This window comes from Bombina bombina, chromosome 2 (genome assembly GCF_027579735.1).
Source record: "Bombina bombina isolate aBomBom1 chromosome 2, aBomBom1.pri, whole genome shotgun sequence".
Taxonomy (NCBI): Eukaryota; Metazoa; Chordata; class Amphibia; order Anura; family Bombinatoridae; genus Bombina; species Bombina bombina.
This window is the reverse complement of record NC_069500.1, coordinates 1,138,284,940-1,138,304,093: the sequence shown is the minus strand read 5'-3', so window position 1 is coordinate 1,138,304,093 and position 19,154 is coordinate 1,138,284,940. Positions and strand designations below refer to the sequence as shown.

General features: G+C 35.2%; 1 protein-coding gene across 1 annotated transcript in view; it reads right to left on the bottom strand.

The window, feature by feature from the left end:
- TLL1 (tolloid like 1) overlaps window positions 1-19,154 on the bottom strand; it is a 232,198-nt gene that overhangs the window by 97,505 nt on the left and 115,539 nt on the right. Inside the window, exon 3 of the mRNA XM_053703804.1 lies at window positions 5,801-5,911. Coding sequence (XP_053559779.1) covers window positions 5,801-5,911 — 111 coding nt within the window. The remainder of the gene's footprint in view (window positions 1-5,800; window positions 5,912-19,154) is intronic.

The following is a 19,154-nucleotide window of genomic DNA, read 5'->3' as shown; positions in this document are numbered from 1 at the left end:
CAGGGAGGTACATTCTGGAGTGTGCACAAGTCTGTAACACTATATGGCAGCAGTTTTGCAAGAATGTTGTACATTAGCAAGAGCACTAGATAACAGCACATCTTCCTGCCATATAGTGCTCCAAACATGTGCACGCTACCTACCTAGGTAACTCTTCATCAAAGAATACCATGAGGACTAAGCAAATGTGTTAATACAGTAGAAGTAAATTGGAAACTATTTTTTTAATTGTATGTTCTGTTTGAATCATGAAAGGAACATTTGGGTTTTCATGTCCCTTTAACTAACATTCGGCTAGATTACGAGTTTTGCGTTAGAGGCTATGCGGTGCTAACGAGCAGTTTTCTCTTACCGCTCACTTTCCTACAGCGCTGGTATTACGGGTTTTTACAAACCCAGCGTTAAAAGGCAAGAAGTGAGCGTTGAGCAAAATTTTGCTCATTACCACACTTCAATACCAGCGCTGCTTAAGTGAGAGATGAGCTGGTCGTACGTGCTCGTGCATGATTTCCCCATAAGAATCAACGGGGAGAGCCGGCTGAGAAAAAGTCTAACACCTGCAAAAAAGCAGCGTAAAACTCAGTAACGCAGCCCCTTTGATTCCTATGGGGAAATAAAATTTATGTCTACACCTAACACCCAAACATGAACCCCGAGTCTAAACACCCCTAATCTTACACTTATTAACCCCTAATCTGCCGCCCCGACATCGTCGACACCTGCATTATATTTTATTAACCCCTAATCTGCCGCTCCGGACACCTCCGCCACCTACATTATACTTATGAACCCCTAATTTGTTGCCCCCAACACCGCCGCCGCCACCTACATTATATTTATTAACCCCTAATCTGCCTCCCCAATGTCGCCGCCACCTACCTACACTTAACCCCTAATCTGCCGCCCCCAACGTCGCCGCCACTATAATAAACATATTAACCTCTAAACCGCCGCACTCCCGCCTCACAAACATTAGTTAAACATTAGTAACCCCTAATCTGCCGTCCCTAACATCGCCGCCACATACATACATTTATTAACCCCTAATCTGCCGCCCCCACTATACTAAATGTATTAACCCATAAACCTAAGTCTAACCCTAACACCCCCTAACTTAAATATAATTTAAATAAATCTAAATAAAATTACTATAATTAACTAAATTATTCCTATTTAAACTAAATACTTACCTGTAAAATAAACCCTAAGCTAGCTACAATATAACTAATAGTTACATTGTAGCTAACTTAGGGTTTATTTTTATTTTACAGGCAAGTTTGTATTTATTTTAAACTAGGTAGAATAGTTACTAAATAGTTATTAACTATTTAATAACTACCTAGCTAAAATAAATACAAAAGTACCTGTAAAATAAAACCTAACCTGAGTTACAATAACACCTAACACTACACTATTATTAAATTAACTAAATTAACAACAATTAAATAAATTAAATTAGCTAAAGTACAAAAAAAAAAAAACACTAAATTACAGAAAATAATAAACAAATTACAAGTTATTTAAACTAATTACACCTAATCTAATAGCCCTATCAAAATAAAAAAGCCCCCCCAAAATAAAAAAACCCTAGCCTAAACTAAACTATCAATAGCCCTTAAAAGGGCCTTTTGCGGGACATTGCCCCAAAGTAATCAGTTCTTTTACCTGTAAAAAAAAAATACAAACAAGCCCCCCAACAGTAAAAACCAACTCCCCAAATAAAAGCCTAACTAAAAAAACCTAAGCTCCCCATTGCCCTGAAAAGGGCATTTGGATGGGCATTGCCCTTAAAAAGGCAGTTAGCTCTTTTGCAGCCCAAAGTCCCTAACCTAAAAATAAAACCCACCCAATACACCCTTAAAAAAACATAACACTAACCCCCTGAAGATATACTTACTGTTCTGAAGATCCAACATCCATCCTCAAGGAAGCGGCAGAAGTCTTCATCCAACCGGGCCGAAGTCCTCAACGAAGCCGGGAGAAGTCTTCATCCAAGCCGGGTGAAGTGGTCCTCCAGACGGGCAGAAGTCTTCATTCAGACGGATCTTCTATCTTCATCCATCGCGGAGCGGCTCCATCTTCAAGACATCCGACGCGGAGCATCCTCTTCATCCGATGGACTAAAGACGAATGAAGGTACCTTTAAGTGACGTCATCCAAGATGGCGTCCCTTAGATTCCGATTGGCTGATAGAATCAGCCAATCGGAATTAAGGTAGAAAAAATCCTATTGGCTGATGCAATCAGCCATTAGGATTGAAGTTCAATCCTATTGGCTGATCCAATCAGCCAATAGGATTGAGCTCGCATTCTATTGGGGGTTAACAAATATAATGTAGGTGTCGGCGATGTTGGGGGCAGTAGATTAGGGGTTCATATATATATAATGTAGGTGGCGGTGGTGTCCGGAGCGGCAGATTAGGGGTTAAAATTTTTATTTTAGTGTTTGTTATGCGGGAGGGTCTCGGTTTAGGGGTTAATAGGTAGTTTATGGGTGTTAGTGTACTTTTTAGCACTTTAGTTATGAGTTTTATGCTACGGCGTTGGACCATGAAACTCATAGCTACTGACATTAGAATGCGTTACGGATCTTGGAGGTAGAGGGTGTACCGCTCACTTTTTGGCCTCCCAGGACAGACTCGTAATACCGGCACTATGGAAGTCCCATAGAAAAAAGACTTTCCGAAGTTTACGTAAGTCGTTTTGCTGTAAGGGCAAAGAAGTGTGCAGTGACCCTAAACCTTCAAGACTCATAATAGCAGCGGGCGTAAAAGAGCAGCGTTAGGACCTCTTAACGCTGCTTTTTTACCTTAACACACAACTCGTAATCTAGCCAATTATTGTTTATCTGGCACATATTCTCAGAAAACCCAGGTTCAATATCACAACGGTTAACAAAACCATAGAGAAAACTTTACTAACAAGCATGAGCCATTTAATGCAAATTTAGTTCTGTTTTTTCTCCCAAAACATGGATATTATCCAAAAATGAATACATTATGGTTTACATTCAATACAATGAATAGTTCTATTTTATTTATAGTGTTTTTTCAGTAAAATTGCAATGTCCTTTCTTTAATGGACATCACACTTAAATGCTCTTTCTCAAACAGCTTGTTATTGTTATTTTCAACAGCTTGGTGTCTGTTTTTGCAATCATGAAAGATATTTCACATGGAAACGTTTAAGATTAAAATGAATGTGTGTAATTATTATTTTTTTTATTTTTAAATTATATCCATCACTAATCTGATCTGCCAAATGCATGTAAATGTAAATAATATTCCATATAATCAGCATTCATGTCAAGAATGCTGAGGAATTAATAACTACATTAAAAAAAAATAAAACTAAAAAAAGAATGCAGTAATAATATAAACGCAGTAGAATTGGCATAATGTTCCCTTGCCTAAAATTCCTTTGCTTCGGAGCAATTATTAGAAAACATGTAAAATATGTGCATTATTTGCATTGCTAATACTGTAAGCAGTTATAAAATAACTGGCATAACACACATTGTATAGTAAGAGTAGCACTTGTTTTCTTACCACACTTAAAGGGGCATGAAACCCATTTTTCTATTTTGTGATTCAGACAGAGCTGACAGTTTTTAAAGGGACATGAAACCCACATTTTTTATTTTGTGATTTAGAAAAAACATGCAATTTTAAACTACTTTCTAATTTACATCCATGATCTAACTTGCTTCATTCTCTTGATATACATTGCTGTAAAGCATATCTAAATAGGCTCAGTAGCTGATGATTGGTTGCTGCACATAGATGCCTCGTATGATTGGCTCACCCATGTGCATTGCTATTTATTCAACAAAGGATATCTAAAGAATGAAGCAAATTAAATAATAGAAGTAAATTGGAATGTTTAAAATTGTATTCTCTATCTGAATCATGAAAGAAATGTTTTGGGTTTAGTGTCCCTTTAACAACTTTACAATTTACTATCAGATTTGCTTAATTCCTCCTTGGAAGCTAGGTGAACACATCTGGGGAGCAAAAGAAAAGAGGCGTTCATGTGAAGCCACCAATCAGCAGCTAGCTCACAGTAGTGTACTGCTCCCGAGCCTATGCTTTCCAACAAAGGATACCCAGAGAACAAAGCAATTTAGATAATAGAAGTAAACTGGAAAGTTGTTTAAAACCGAATGCTTTATCTGAATCGTGAAAGTTAAATTTTGACTTGAGTCCCTTTAAAGGATCACTGAAGTGTATGTATGCACTTTTTATATGAAAGGGCACTATTCCATTGTATTCCATTTATTTTTTCCATGATAAAGAATATGTTAAAACTCTTTAAAAATTTATTTTTTTAAACGAACCTGAAGTACATGTTTAACCACAACTAATCCATAGGGACAACTCACACACCCATATTGGTTGACAGGGGCTTGCCACACAAGCAATACAACAAGAAGTTTTTTTCTCTTTTTTTTTATCTTAATCTTTAACATACTTTTATTAAGATACAAAAACAAAAGTAACATCAATGTCCATTTAAAATATATATAACATTAGGTCACCATGTTTTCTTCCTAAGCAAATAAAATTTATTAAAAATCCTATGCATTACACTTTTTGTCAATCAGTAATATAAATTATAACCCACTGAAACAAATAAAACACTACAATAAGCAGAAAAGCACATTTTCCCCACTTAAAGGGACAGTCTGCAATATAATTTTTATTGTTTTAAGAGATAGATGATCCCTTTATTACCCATTCCCACTTGTGCATAACCAACAGTTATATTACTATACTTTTTACCTCTGTGATTACCTTGTATCTAAGCATCTTCTGACAGCCCCCTGATCACATGACTTTGCATGTACAGTATTATCTTTTGACTTGCATTTAGTACTGTGTTGTGCTAAATCTTAAATAACTCCTTGGGCGTGAACACAATGTTATCTATATAGCCCACATGAACTAGCAGTCTACTGTTGTGAAAAGCAAATAAGAAAGCATGTGATTAAGAGGCTGTCAATAGAGCCTTTGAAACATGCAGACATTTAGAGGTTTAAATGATATAAAGTATATTAATCTAACAATGTTAGTTGTGCAAAACTGGGGAATGGGTAGTAAAGGCATTGCTTATCTTTTTAAACAATAACAATTTTTGTGTAGATTGTCCTTTTAGTAATTAAGAACAAACAGCATTGAAATAGTTTCCCTATAGTAAGTTCCCACTCCCTGGATACAGAATTATTCCTTTCACAAATGAAAACCGGTCCTAAAGTTTATCAGTGAAAAACTGTTAAAAAGGAAATCTTCAAGGGACAAAAACAGATAAATGTATAAACAGATAAATTGTATCTTATAACTTATAAGTACTCTTCTAGATACAATGGACAAGTAATTTACATTGGACTTCCCTTATAGGTCTAGGTTGATTATCCCAAGGCTATTTCACATCAGTAAAACACAAACTTTTAGAACTTGTCCAACTCAGATAATGTGACCCAAGATCTTAGTGAGCAAGTATGCCTATGGTACAAAATAGGTGCCCAGCCATTTCTCAGGAGTATGCTAATAAAATAATATCTCATACAAAAGATAATGCAGTAAGACTTAGATGTTTAATATTTGAGGATAAGGTATGAAATATAAATTAATAATAATAATAATAATAATAATAATAATAATAATAATAATAATAATAAGTAAAAGCTATTGGGTTCAGATTGTAAAAAAAAAAAAAAAAAAAAAAAAAAGCAATAATGAGTTACAATTGTGATTTTCCTATTATTAAAATTCAGATTAATAAAAATAGAGAATAGGTCTTACCTGTGGTGTGTCCCACTTTTTCATTTGAGTGCTGAGTGAGGTCAATTGTCCTGTCTATTTGAAACATTTTTAAATCTTCTTCATCTAAGGCAATGTCTCCCCAAAAGACGGCTGCAAGATTAAGATATTTTTGTTAACATATCAGGCTTCTAAAAAATACACATTTAAAGGAATAGTCTAGTCAAAATTAAACTTCCATGATTCAGGTAGAGCAGGCAATTTTAAGCAACTTTATAATGTATTCCTATTATAATTTTTTTCTCTGTTCTCTTGCTATCTTCATTTAACCCCTTAATGACCGGACCATTTTTCAATTTTCTTACCCTTAATGACAATGGCTATTTTTACATTTCTGCGGTGTTTGTGTTTAGCTGTAATTTTCCTCTTACTCGTTTACTGTACCCACACATATTATATACCGTTTTTCTCGCCATTAAATGGACTTTCTAAAGATACCATTATTTTCATCATATCTTATAATTTCCTATAAAAAAAATATAAAATATGAGGAAAAAATTGAAAAAAACACACTTTTTCTAACTTTGACCCCCAAAATCTGTTACACATCTACAATCACCAAAAAACACCTATGCTAAATAGTTTCTAAATTTTGTCCTGAGTTTAGAAATACCCAATGTTTACATGTTCTTTACTTTTTTTGCAAGTTATAGGGCCATAAATACAAGTAGCACTTTGCTATTTCCAAACAACTTTTTTTCAAAATTAGCGCTAGTTACATTGGAACCCTGATATCTGTCAGGAATACCTGAATATCCCTTGACATGTATATATTTTTTTTTAGAAGACAACCCAAAGTATTGATCTAGGCCCATTTTGGTATATTTCATGCCACCATTTCACCGCCAAATGTCATCAAATAAAAAAAAAAGTTCACTTTTTCACAAATTTTGTCACAAACTTTAGGTTTCCCACTGAAATTATTTACAAACAGCTTGTGCAATTAAGGCACAAATGGTTGTAAATGCTTCTTTGGGATCCCCTTTGTTCAGAAATAGCAGACTTATATGGCTTTGGCATTGCTTTTTGGTAATTAGAAGGCCACTAAATGCTGCTGCGCACCACACGTAAATTATGCCCAGCAGTGAAGGGGTTAATTAGGTAGGTTGTAGGGAGCTTGCAGGGTTAATTTTAGCTTTAGGGTAGAGATCAGCCTCCCACCTGACACATCCCACCCCCTGATCCCTCCCAAACAGTTCTCTTCCCTCCCCCACCCCACAATTGTCCCCGCCATCTTAAGTACTGGCAGAAAGTCTACCAGTACTAAATAAAAGGAGTTTTTCTTTTTTTTAATAAAAAAAATTAAAATGTTTTAGCTGTGATGGACCCCTGCCTTAGCCCCAACCTCCATGATCCCCCCCCCCAGCTCTCTAACCCTCTCCCCTACCTAATTGCCGCCATCTTGGGTACTGGCAGCTGTCTGCCAGTACCCAATTTGCCCCCAAAACAAGTGGTTTTTTTTGCAATTTTTTGCCATTTTAATGTTTTCTGTAGTGTAGCAGCCCCCCACAATACCCCAACCCCCTCCCCCTCCCAGATCCTTATATATTTATTTATATTTCATTCATTTTTGTCCCCTCTTCCTTTCTCATTGGTGTCAGTGGCCATGTAATCGGGCGCCCCCGCACGCTCCCAGCACCCGGCGTGCACATAGCACTTACAGGAACCGGATGCCGGGTAGCGATGGGCCGCCCACCCGCCTCCCTGATGTGCTCCCACCCACCAACGAACCGGCACCATCGCTACCGGTGCAGAGAGGGCCACAGAGTGGCTCTCTCTGCATCGGAGTCTTCTGAAAAGGTATTGCAGGATGCCTCCATATGGAGGCATCACTGCAATACCCTGAGAGCTGCTGGAAGCGATTGCGATCGCTTCCAGCACTCTCTTAGACAACTGACGTACCAGGTACGTCTATTGTCATTAACTGTTAGTTAATGCATGACGTACCTGGTACGTCAGTTGTCATTAAGGGGTTAATAAAGCAAGAATGAAAGCATAGGAGCCGGCCCATTTTTAGCTCAGTACCTGGGTAGCATTTTCTGATCAGTGCCTAAATGTAGCCAACAATCAGCAAGCGATTCCCAGGTTCTGAATGAAAAATGGGCCGGTTTATAAGCTTACGTTCAAATACAGATAGCAAGAGAACAAAGAAAAATTGATAATAGGAGTAACTTAGAATGTTGCTTAAAATTGCATCCTCTATCGGAATCCTGAAAGCTTAATTTACTTCTATAATCAAATTTGCATAGGTCCCATGATATTCTGTGTTGAAGAGATACCTAGGATGGCAACTGGAACACTACAAGGCAGGAAATCATGCTGCCATCTAGTGCTCTTGCAAATGGACAACATTCTTGCAAAACTGCTGCCATACAAAATATACCCGAGAACAAAGAAAAATTGATAATAGAAGTAAATAAGAAAGGTGTTTAAAATTGCATGCTCTATCTGAATCATGAAAGAAAAGATTTGGGCTTCATATCCCTTTAAGGAAACCAATTTATGCACATACTCAACTAGTTGTCATCAATAAACTCATTAAACATATTGGTCAAAAGTAATATCTTACTTTTGCAAATACAATGTGATATTTAGAAGTATAATATTTTTGCAAAGAATTGTGGAAATGAAATGCAGTTAACCTCAAATATAACTGATAATGTAAAGTTAAAGCAAAGTATATGTAGGTATGGAACCCGGTCTTCACTACACACATTGTTATAAGTAACTCGATGAAAGTAACAAAGGGAAGAAACAGACTTTAAAACAACAGCCATGTTGTAGAATATACTACTAAAAGGATTATACTGTATTGTCCAGTAAAGGTCACTGAAAAGTATTTTAGCAAAAATTCACTAAATAATGTTTTATGCCATACAAATCTGCAATTGCGAGTTAATGAAAAAGTCCCCCTAAAAACACCTTATTACAAGATTTCTTTTTCCTGAAATAAATGGAAATATTAAGTGAGTGCTGCAATTGTTATTCAACCATCAAACTTCACTCACCACTTGCCAACTAGGACAAATAACCAACATCTCTGTTTTGATATGATATTATTAAGCATATGAACGAATAAGAAATGTAAAATATTTACACATAGTAGACCTTTAAGGTTTATTATCCGTTAGTATTTTTTATAACAGTCAAAATACTTTTACTAGCTTGTATGATATTTATATGAATTGAAATAATAAGCAAAACAGAAATAAATATCAGGAAAAAAGACTAGGTTAAAAAGAAAAACACAAAAATCATGATCTGAGAATTTGACTCAATACATGTAGAAAAATAATTATACACATCATGGGTTGATGTTATAATATGATCTTATTATCCAGTTGTATATACAATTATTTGCATAATTATCATTCACACCATTGCAGATATTTCCACTAACTGTATAGGACAACAAGGAATACCTTTCTGTGGCTGATTAATCTAAGCAACCATACTCTTGTATATATAGACATAGTAGTGCATAATTATGTGACAGACATTCTTCGCATTCTTAGACAATGTTCACATAGCTGCAACATTCTCTAAGAATGTTTGATAGACATCTATTACAAGCATGTAAAATGGCACTCTACTGACTTTTGATAATAACATTATTATAATAAATAAGTTAGGATTCTCCAATCTACCTTTATGAAAATATTTTTAATCAACTCTACCAAAACAATCCAGTAATAAACAATATTGTTATATGAAATAAAGATAATTCTCATAGAACATTTAAGATAACTAAAAAGGTAGAGCAATCTAAGCCTCGCAGATATAAAAAAATGTTTATCACTGTAGAGATAGCAGTAACCAATCACATTGCTGCAGCCATGATAAAATGTAAATCTGCACAGTAACCAATCACATTGCTGCAGCCATGATAAAATGTAAATCTGCAAAGTAGCCATTCACATTGCTGCAGCCATAATAAAATGTAAATCTGCACAGTAATGATTCACATTGCTGCAGCCATGATAAAATGTAAAACAGCACAGAACCAATCACATTCCTGCAGTCATGATAAAATGTAAACCTGAACAGTAACCATTCACAATGTTATAGAAGCAATATTATTTTATACAGTATAATGGCTACCATTTCATGGGTATGGACAGATATACTTTTGATACTGAAACTGCCCTGACATCTCGATACATGAATGTTGCCAATGAGTCATCTTGATGACAGATGTGAGACGATAATTTGGTAGGTAGGGTTCAGTCTATGTCCTTGGATGTCAAGAGACTGCAATGCGCTAAAAAGCTATGCAATGCAGCCTTCTCTTCAATTAAGTGCTTAACCGGAGACTGCAAAAGCATGGCAGCAAACTTTGAAAGAGGTTTTCCTATCGAATCCACCATTCTTTCTAACCACTGCACATAAACAAATGCAAGCAAAATATTAAATTTAATTAATTACTCTATGTATTTGATTCTGAAGTAAAGTTTGATCTATAATTGTCAAATAAAGATTTCTAATATGCAAATTATATTAACAAGTGTATGAGACTTTAAACAAACAGTGTTTATATACAATAACAGCACATCCTCCCTCTATTTCCTGGAACACTATGGCATACCTAGTCTCCACACAAAAAAAACAACTCCTCCACTAATCAAGCTCTCTTTCTGCAGCCTATCCAACTCTAAATGATTAGTAAAACAACAACAAAAAATAACATTAAAAGGATAGAGGATCTAGGGTGCTATCTCCCTAACACATCCTAGAAGACAGCAAAGGGGTTAACGATGCTTGGCTAGACCAGAATAAGCTTCTTTAATATAAACTCCCCCCTCCCCAGGAAACAGAGGAAACTAAAAAGGTGCACTTTTTGCTCATTGGAACCTAGAATACATATTTAATGTAGATTATAAATATTTGTGTTACATTTATTATGTAAAAAGTGTTTAGGATGATTGCAGACTTTCTCATGCTAGTAGCAGATATCTGCATAAATAGCTACCAAGGACAGCTCTTAAGAGATTGTTTTTTTATTATGAAATTGCAAAAATGAAGTATAATAATTATATATAATTTTCCATTTTGTTATTAAGAGTAATTGCTGATCAGTTATAAAGGATATGAAAATAATATGTGTTGTATATCACAAACTAATAACTTCATTTCCAGGGATAGGCACAGACAAAGTCTGTGGCAGACATTTTTCATAGTGCAGACCTTAGTCAAGGACACCAAGGTACATTTGAAATTAAAAACATTATTTTACAGTGCTTGGTGTTATTATATTGATGCAGATACCACTGATCCTATAACCAGCCCTCCTCTGGCTATACCCATGTGCCAGTGTCACTACTGTGTCATTATATAGCACTGGGTGTTATTATACTGATGCAGATACCACTGACCCTATAATTTCACTGAGGCTTTATTTTTTCCATAACTTACCACCCAATATCACTAGCATTCTTGACAAGCCACTAACTTTATTCACACTACATATTTTTTTATTCCTATTATTTAATCAGAAAGAAAATATATACTAAGGTTGTGGCGGACACTGCAAGGGCTAGTCATGGACACCTTGCCTATCCCTGTCCATTTCATTCATGTAGTGAAAGTTTCCCACTATTGCTATATTAACAAGTACAAATATACCAATTTAGCTTTGTTTCTTTTTAATTGGAGGAAGAATTTGTTTTACACCATTGAATACCAGAGATGAATGAAAATTATTGAATTTTATATTTGTCTAGTAACATACAACTAAGCATGCGTGTGTGTTTATATATATTTCAGCAAAAGTCCACCAATATTGCCACTGAGCTGTGATGTAGGCTGCGGGCGCCTGTTTTTAAAGCGGGTTTACAAAATAGACTGTGTTTACAAAAATAAAAAAAAGTTTTCTGTGTACCTACACTCCAAATTATGCATACATATATTCAGTTTCACTGTACATTAGGGCTCAACAAACCAAGCCACTGGCTACTAGAAATTTACCCCTGGCTCTTAACTTTTCTGGCTATTCTCCATATATCTATATACAAATATGACTGTCTGGCTCCTAAAAGTATTTCTGGCTCCTAAACAGATTTTAGAAAGGATAAAAGTATGAAGCAATGTTAGCACTTCCCTCAGGTGCTCGCTGCCAGTCCGGTTCTCCCAAACCATGTATAAAAGCAGAAAGTGTTGAAAGTGGCGGCCCTGTGTCACCTCCAGGGAACCAAGCTGCCCACATCCTCTGAGTCAACCGTGTTGCTTTCACCTCCAAAATAAAATCATAATTCATTTCTTTCATATTGGCAAGAGTCCATAAGCTAGTGACGTATGGGATATACAATCCTACCAGGAGGGGCAAAGATTCCCAAACCTCAAAACGAATAGCCAAGTAGTGGGGTAATAGAAAAAAAAAGGAGTGAAAAGCATCAATAAAGAAATTGGAAATATAATTGTGCTTTATACAAAAAAACATAACCACCATAAAAAGGGTGGGTCTCATGGACTCTTCCTAATATGAAAGAAATACATTTATCATGTAAGTTCTTACATAAATTATGTTTTCTTTCGTGTAATTGGCAAGAGTCCATGAGCTAGTGACGTATGGGATAGTAATACCCTAGAAGTGGAACTCCACATAAGAGTCACTAGAGAGGGAGGGATAAAATAAAAACAGCCATTTTCCGCTGAAAAAATTAAATCCACAACCAAAAGAATAAGTTTTTCTCATAAATGAAAAGAAAAAAAACTTAACATAAGCAGAGGAATCAAACAAACAACTGTCTGAAGAACTTTTCTACCAAAAACTGCTTCAGAAGAGGCAAATACATCAAAACTGTAGAATTTAGTAAATGTATGCAAAGAAGACTAAGTCGCTGCTTTGCAAATCTGATCAACTGAAGCTTCATTCTTAAAAACCCACAAAGTGGAGACTGATCTAGTAGAATGAGCTGTGATTCTCTGAGGCGGGACCTATTAGTAACCTCGCCTCTTGAGATTTCCAAAACCCTTATGCTGTCAGAGATCCCCAGACAGCTCCCCAACCTGGAAGACTTGCATCTTCATGCAGACTTGGGGGCTGGCTTTGGTTTCTTAAAAGGCTTGGATTTATTCCAACTTGAATAGGGTTTCTAATTGGAACCAGATTCTTTGGGGAAGGATTGGCTTTCTGTTCCTTATTCTGTCGAAAAGAACTAAAATGTTTAGAAGCCTTAAATTTACCCTTAGATCTTTTATCCTGAGGTAAAAAAAACTCCCTTTCCCCTAGTAACAGTTGAAATAATTGAATCCAACTGAGAACCAAATTGTTACCTTGGAAAGAAAGAGATAGAAATCTAGACTTAGATAACATGTCAGCAGTCCAATATTTAAGCCACAAAGCTATTCTAGCTAAGATAGCTAAAGACATAGGTTTAACATCAATTTTGATGATATAAAAAATAGCATCACAGATAAAATGGTTAGCATGTTGAAGCAAGCAAACAATGCTAGACAAATCAGGATCTGTTTCCTGTTGTGCTAAATTTTCAACCAAAAAGTTGATGCAGCTGCAACATCAGCCATATAAATGGCAGGCCTGAGAAGATAGCCAGAATATAAATAAGCTTTCCTTAGATAAGATTCAAGTTTCCTATCTAAAGGATCCTTAAAGGAAGTACTATATTCCATAGGGATAGTAGTATGTTTGGCAAGAGTAGAGATAGCCCCATAAACTTTGGGGATTTGTTCCCAAAATTCCAATCTAATTGCTGGCAAAGGATACAACTTTTTTAAACCTAGCAGAAGGAATAAAAGAAGTACCAAGCCTATTCCATTCCTTTGAAATCATATCAGAAATAACATCAGGAACTGGAAAAACCTCTGGAGAAACCACAGGAGGTTTATAAACAGAATTTAAACATTTACTAGTTTTAATATCAAGAGGACTAGTTTCCTCAATATCCAAAGTAATCAACACCTCTTTTAACAAGGAACAAATATACTCCATCTTAAAGAGATAAGTAGATTTGTCAGTGTCAATATCTGAGGTAGGGTCTTCTGAATCAGATAGATTCTAATCAGAGGAGGATAAATCAGTATGTTGTCGGTCATTTAAAATTTCAGCAACTTTAGGAGAAGTTTTAAAAGACCTTTTACATTTATTAGAAGGCGGAATAGCAGACAAAGCCTTCTGAATCGCATCAGCAATAAAATCTTTTATATTCACAGGGTTATCATCTACATTAGATGTTGAAGGAACAACAGGCATTTTACTAGTACTGATGGATACATTCTCTGCATGTAAAAGGTTATCATGACAACTGTTACATACTACCACTGGAGAAATAATCTCCGCTAACTTACAACAGATACACTTATCTTTTTTTAGAACTGTTATCAGGCAGCAGGAATCCAACAGTGGTTTCTGAGACAGGATCAGATTGAGACATCTTGCAAATGTAAGAGAAAAAAACAACATGTAAAGCAAAATTATGAATTTCCTTATATGGCAGTTTCAGGAATGGAAAAAAAAATGCAAACAGCATAGCCCTCTGAGCATAGAAAAAGGCAAGAGGCATGCAGGAAGTGGGGTTTAAATATTTAAATTACTTGGTGCCAAGTATGAAGCGCAACGCAAAATGAAATTTTTTTGGCGTTAACAACATCCGGAAATGGCAGACGCAACCTGTCATCAACTAAGATGCTGGAAATGGCGAATTTGCGTCACCGAACATACCTTTGCGCCAAGAATAACGCAATAAATAGTAGCATTTTGCGGCCTCACAAGCCTAATTTTCCAGGCGAAAATTATTTAAAACAGTGAATTTTGAAGAAAAGACTATACCCCAGGTAAGAAAAAATAACTTCCTAAATATGTTTTCCCAATTTTGAAACTGATAGTCTGCAAAAGGAAATATACATAAACCTGACTCATGGCAAATATACAGTAAGTACAATACATATATTTAGAACTTTACATTAATACATAAAGTGCCAAACCAAAGCTGAGAGTGTCTTAAGTAATGAAAACATACTTACCGAAAGACACCCATCCAAATATAGTAGATAGCCAAACCAGTACTGAAACAGTTATCAGTAGAGGTTATTAAATATGAGAGTATATTGTCGATCTGAATAAGGGAGGTAGGAGATGAATCTCTACGACCGATAATGAGATCCTATGAAAATATTTCCCGCGAGGAAAACCATAGAATTCAATAGGTTATACTCCCTTCACATCCCTCTGACATTCACTGTACTCCGAGAGGAATCGGGCTTCAAAATACTGAGAAGCGCATATCACAGAAGAAAAAGAAAATCAAGCACAAACTTACTTCACCACCTCCATAGGGAGGCAAAGTTTGTAAAACTGAATTGTGGGTGTGGTGAGGGGTGTATTTATAGGCATTTTGAGCTTTGGGAAACTTTGCCCCTCCTGGTAGGATTGAATATCCCATACGTCACTAGCTCATGGACTCTTGCCAATTACATGAAAGAAAGAAGCCTTTATCAAGAGCATAAAGTTACAACAATTTCTGGAACAAATGGATATATATATATATATATATATATATATATATATATATATATATATATATATATATATATATATATATATAACCATTTGTTCCAGAAATTGTTTTAACTTTATGCTTTATGTTTAACTTTAAGCAAAAAGGTTGACTCAGAGGACACAGCGCCACCACTGTCAACACTTTCTGTTCCTAAACAGATTTGTCTACCCCTGCTGTTCATTGTTCACTAGAAAAGCAGGGGAGACTGATATGGCTGAAAAGGGATAGTTTTGAAGGAAGACAGTGCTTTGAATATTAGAAATCCACGGCAATGTGTCCCGATTAGGATACTGGTTACTCCCATGGAACATGCAGTAAACTCCCATGGAACGCCTATACATGTCATGTCATGTCAGCGATCAAAATAAGGAAAACGGACATACTGATGAGAAATTGTCGTTGGGCTTATGAGAAATTGTCGTTGGGCTGATGAGTGGCAATGTGTCTCCCATAGGATATAATGGGGATCGAGACTTCAGCAAAAGTTAGCCGACATTGTTGATCTGCGATGTAGGTTGCAGGGGGGGGCTGTCTTTAAAGCGTGTTTACACAAGAAAGACTGTTTCCAAAAATAAAAAAAGATCTCTGTGTAGCAACACTCCAAATTATGTGTATGTGTATATATATATATATATATATATATATATATATATATATATATATATATATATATATATATATATACACATACATATATATACATATATATATATATATATATATATATATATATATATATATATATATATATATATATATATATATATTCAGTTTCACTGTACAACATTCACTAGATTTGTCAAATATAAATATTTGGGAAATATCGCCGCTGAAAAGGGATAGCTAAGATGGAGAACTTTGTTTATAATGTTTCCCCGTTAAGACAGATTATTCCCATGGAATGCCCATTAAACTTCCACTGAATAGATAAACACTAGTAATGTCTCTGTGATCAACTTTTTAATAAAGACAAAAAGAAAAAGAAAAACACTTCGTATTAAAACTATTGGAGCTGGGAGATTGTATAGTATAATATTACAATATGTATGTAAACTTCTATTGTGTCTTTAAGTGTGTGTATTTAACTATTTTAAGATTGCAATTGCATGTTCTCAATATTCATATATACATTATACTGAGAACGCACATTCATGATTGCAATATTCATATTTCACAATATTGTAATCTGGTTTTCACATTTTCATCTTTCACAATATTATGATCGGGTTTTCACGATTGTAACATTCATATTTCATAATACTGTGTTCGCGATTGTGCAATTTTGTTTTACTTATATTTAACGCACTGTAGTAAATGTGTTCTATAATAATTTAGATCTATAGATATATATTATTATCAAACACATTTGCTCCAATGTGATCGCAATATAATAAGTAAAACACGATTGCGTGATTGTGATCACAATAGTATGAAATATGAATATTACAAACACAAAAACGTGATTGCAATATTGTAAAATATGGAAACCCGAAAACACAATCGCAATATTGTAAAACCTGAATATTGCAATTGTGAATGCACATTCTCAATATAATGTAAATATGAATATTGATCACAATCTTAAAATAAGTAAAATACACACCCAAGGACACAAAAGAAGATTCCTACAATCATGCTTACAGTTTGCATATTTATTGTAAAATTATAATATACAATACATAGTATATACATATTTCATATACCCACAATTCCCCTGCTCCTATCTATAGGTGTAATATTGATATAAATAATTCACTAGTGTATTGTACAAACAGGGGTTCAGTTTCTATTGAACCATGTAAATTGTATTGTCAATGTCATACAGTACTGTTTTAAGTGATCATGTACATTACACTTTCGATATATGTTGCTTTGAATATATCGCCGGTATCAGAGCAGCATCGCCACCCACACGAGATGTTGAAGCACTTAAAAGTGATGCAGCATATCACCTGAATATCTCTATGTAAAAAAAGAAAGATAATATATTTTACCTACCAATTCCCTCAGTTGTCACATCCCACTGTAAAGGAGCATGCATCTGGAATATGCAGGAAGAGTCATGTTTTTCTCTTCTCAGTTTAATGAAGTTTACTATGAAATATCATGAGATCACAGTAAAGCACTATTAAAGTGGATTGGCTGTTTTTTTTGTTTTTTTTTTTAAAGTGAATGTCAACTCAAGCATACCTGTTTACGCCATATGTTAAATCAAAACAATTTAGGGGGGACTTTCATTCATCGTTTTTGCAGGTCTTAAAATGGAAAGTTGAAAAATACCTTATACAATTGTTTTTTTAATCGTGCTTCCTTCACCCGCCATTTAGTTCCTTTTTTTCTCGTTGATTGACATCAAGGATTTCCAATAGTGTTTTCCACCCTGTGGCGTCCAGCCCCTTTTTTCAAACGTCATGCACTGCTTCTGCGCATGCTTTACATGAGAATCTCCTATTCGGAAGCAATGCGCGTCCACAGACACGCATGCTCTATTGATACAACATAGTCTATGTTGTATCGATAGAGCATGCGTGTCTCGTAGAGTATACGGTCAGCTCTGCCTGCCGGGGGATTTAACACAATAGGCTCCCTGTCATGGGGGATATACAGAAGAGGGCAACCCTTGAATGCGAAATCCTCCAACTCCGCCAGCAGGTTCTCTTTTGAACGCATGCGCATAGTAAGGGCGCATAGTAAGAGCTCCACAGGTGCGCGCTTTCAAGGAAGTGCCGGATGGGAGGAGTTCCATCGCAAACCGGAGCTAAGTTGTTTTTTAAACTTTAATAGAAATTGTTTATTTATTTATTTAAAAAAGTTAGCGGTTGGAATAGCGAAGTGCTAAAGTAGTGTTAGGAGGCTTCAGGAGTTGAAAACTTGACATTCACTTTATATGCAGCTGATTGTAGCTACAGCACAACTGTTCAAAGAGCACTTACTATTGTGAGCTGAAGAAATTTTGAGGTAAAATATCTTCCTTTACTACATATGGATGTTCAGGTTATATTTGCTTGTTAGCTTTTTACAGCTTCACTGCATCAATTTCAAGTGATTTAGCATATGGATATTATGTCCCTTTAACCCCTTAATGACCGCAGCACTTTTCCATTTTCTGTCCGTTTGGGACCAAGGCTATTTTTACATTTCTGCGGTGTTTGTGTTTAGCTGTAATTTTCCTCTTACTCATTTACTGTACCCACACATATTATATACCGTTTTTCTCGCCATTAAATGGACTTTCTAAAGATACCATTATTTTCATCATATCTTATAATTTACTATAAAAAAATTTATAAAATATGAGGAAAAAATTGAAAAAAACACACTTTTTTAACTTTGACCCTCAAAATCTCCTACACTTCAACAACTACCAAAAAACTCCCATGCTAAATAGTTTCTAAATTTTGTCCTGAGTTTAGAAATACTCAATGTTTACATGTTCTTTGCTTTTTTTGCAAGTTATAGGGCAATAAGTACAAGTAGCACTTTGCTATTTCCAAAAAAAATTTAAAAAAATTAGCGATAGTTACATTGGAACACTGATATCTGTCAGGAATCCCTGATTAACCCTTCACATATATATATTTTTTAAAAGAACACAACCTAAGGTATTAAACATGGAGTATTTTGACTCTTTCCATGCAACTATTTTACCACCAATCTATGCCAAAGTTTGAAAAAAAAAAAAAAAATGGTGATTTTTTGACAAAATAGCAATTCAAGAATACATTTACTGAGAACGTTAAGGGTTACTGCCAAATAACACCCCAATATGTCTTCAGCAGCATCTCCTGAGTACAGTGATACCACCCATGTATAGGTCTGTT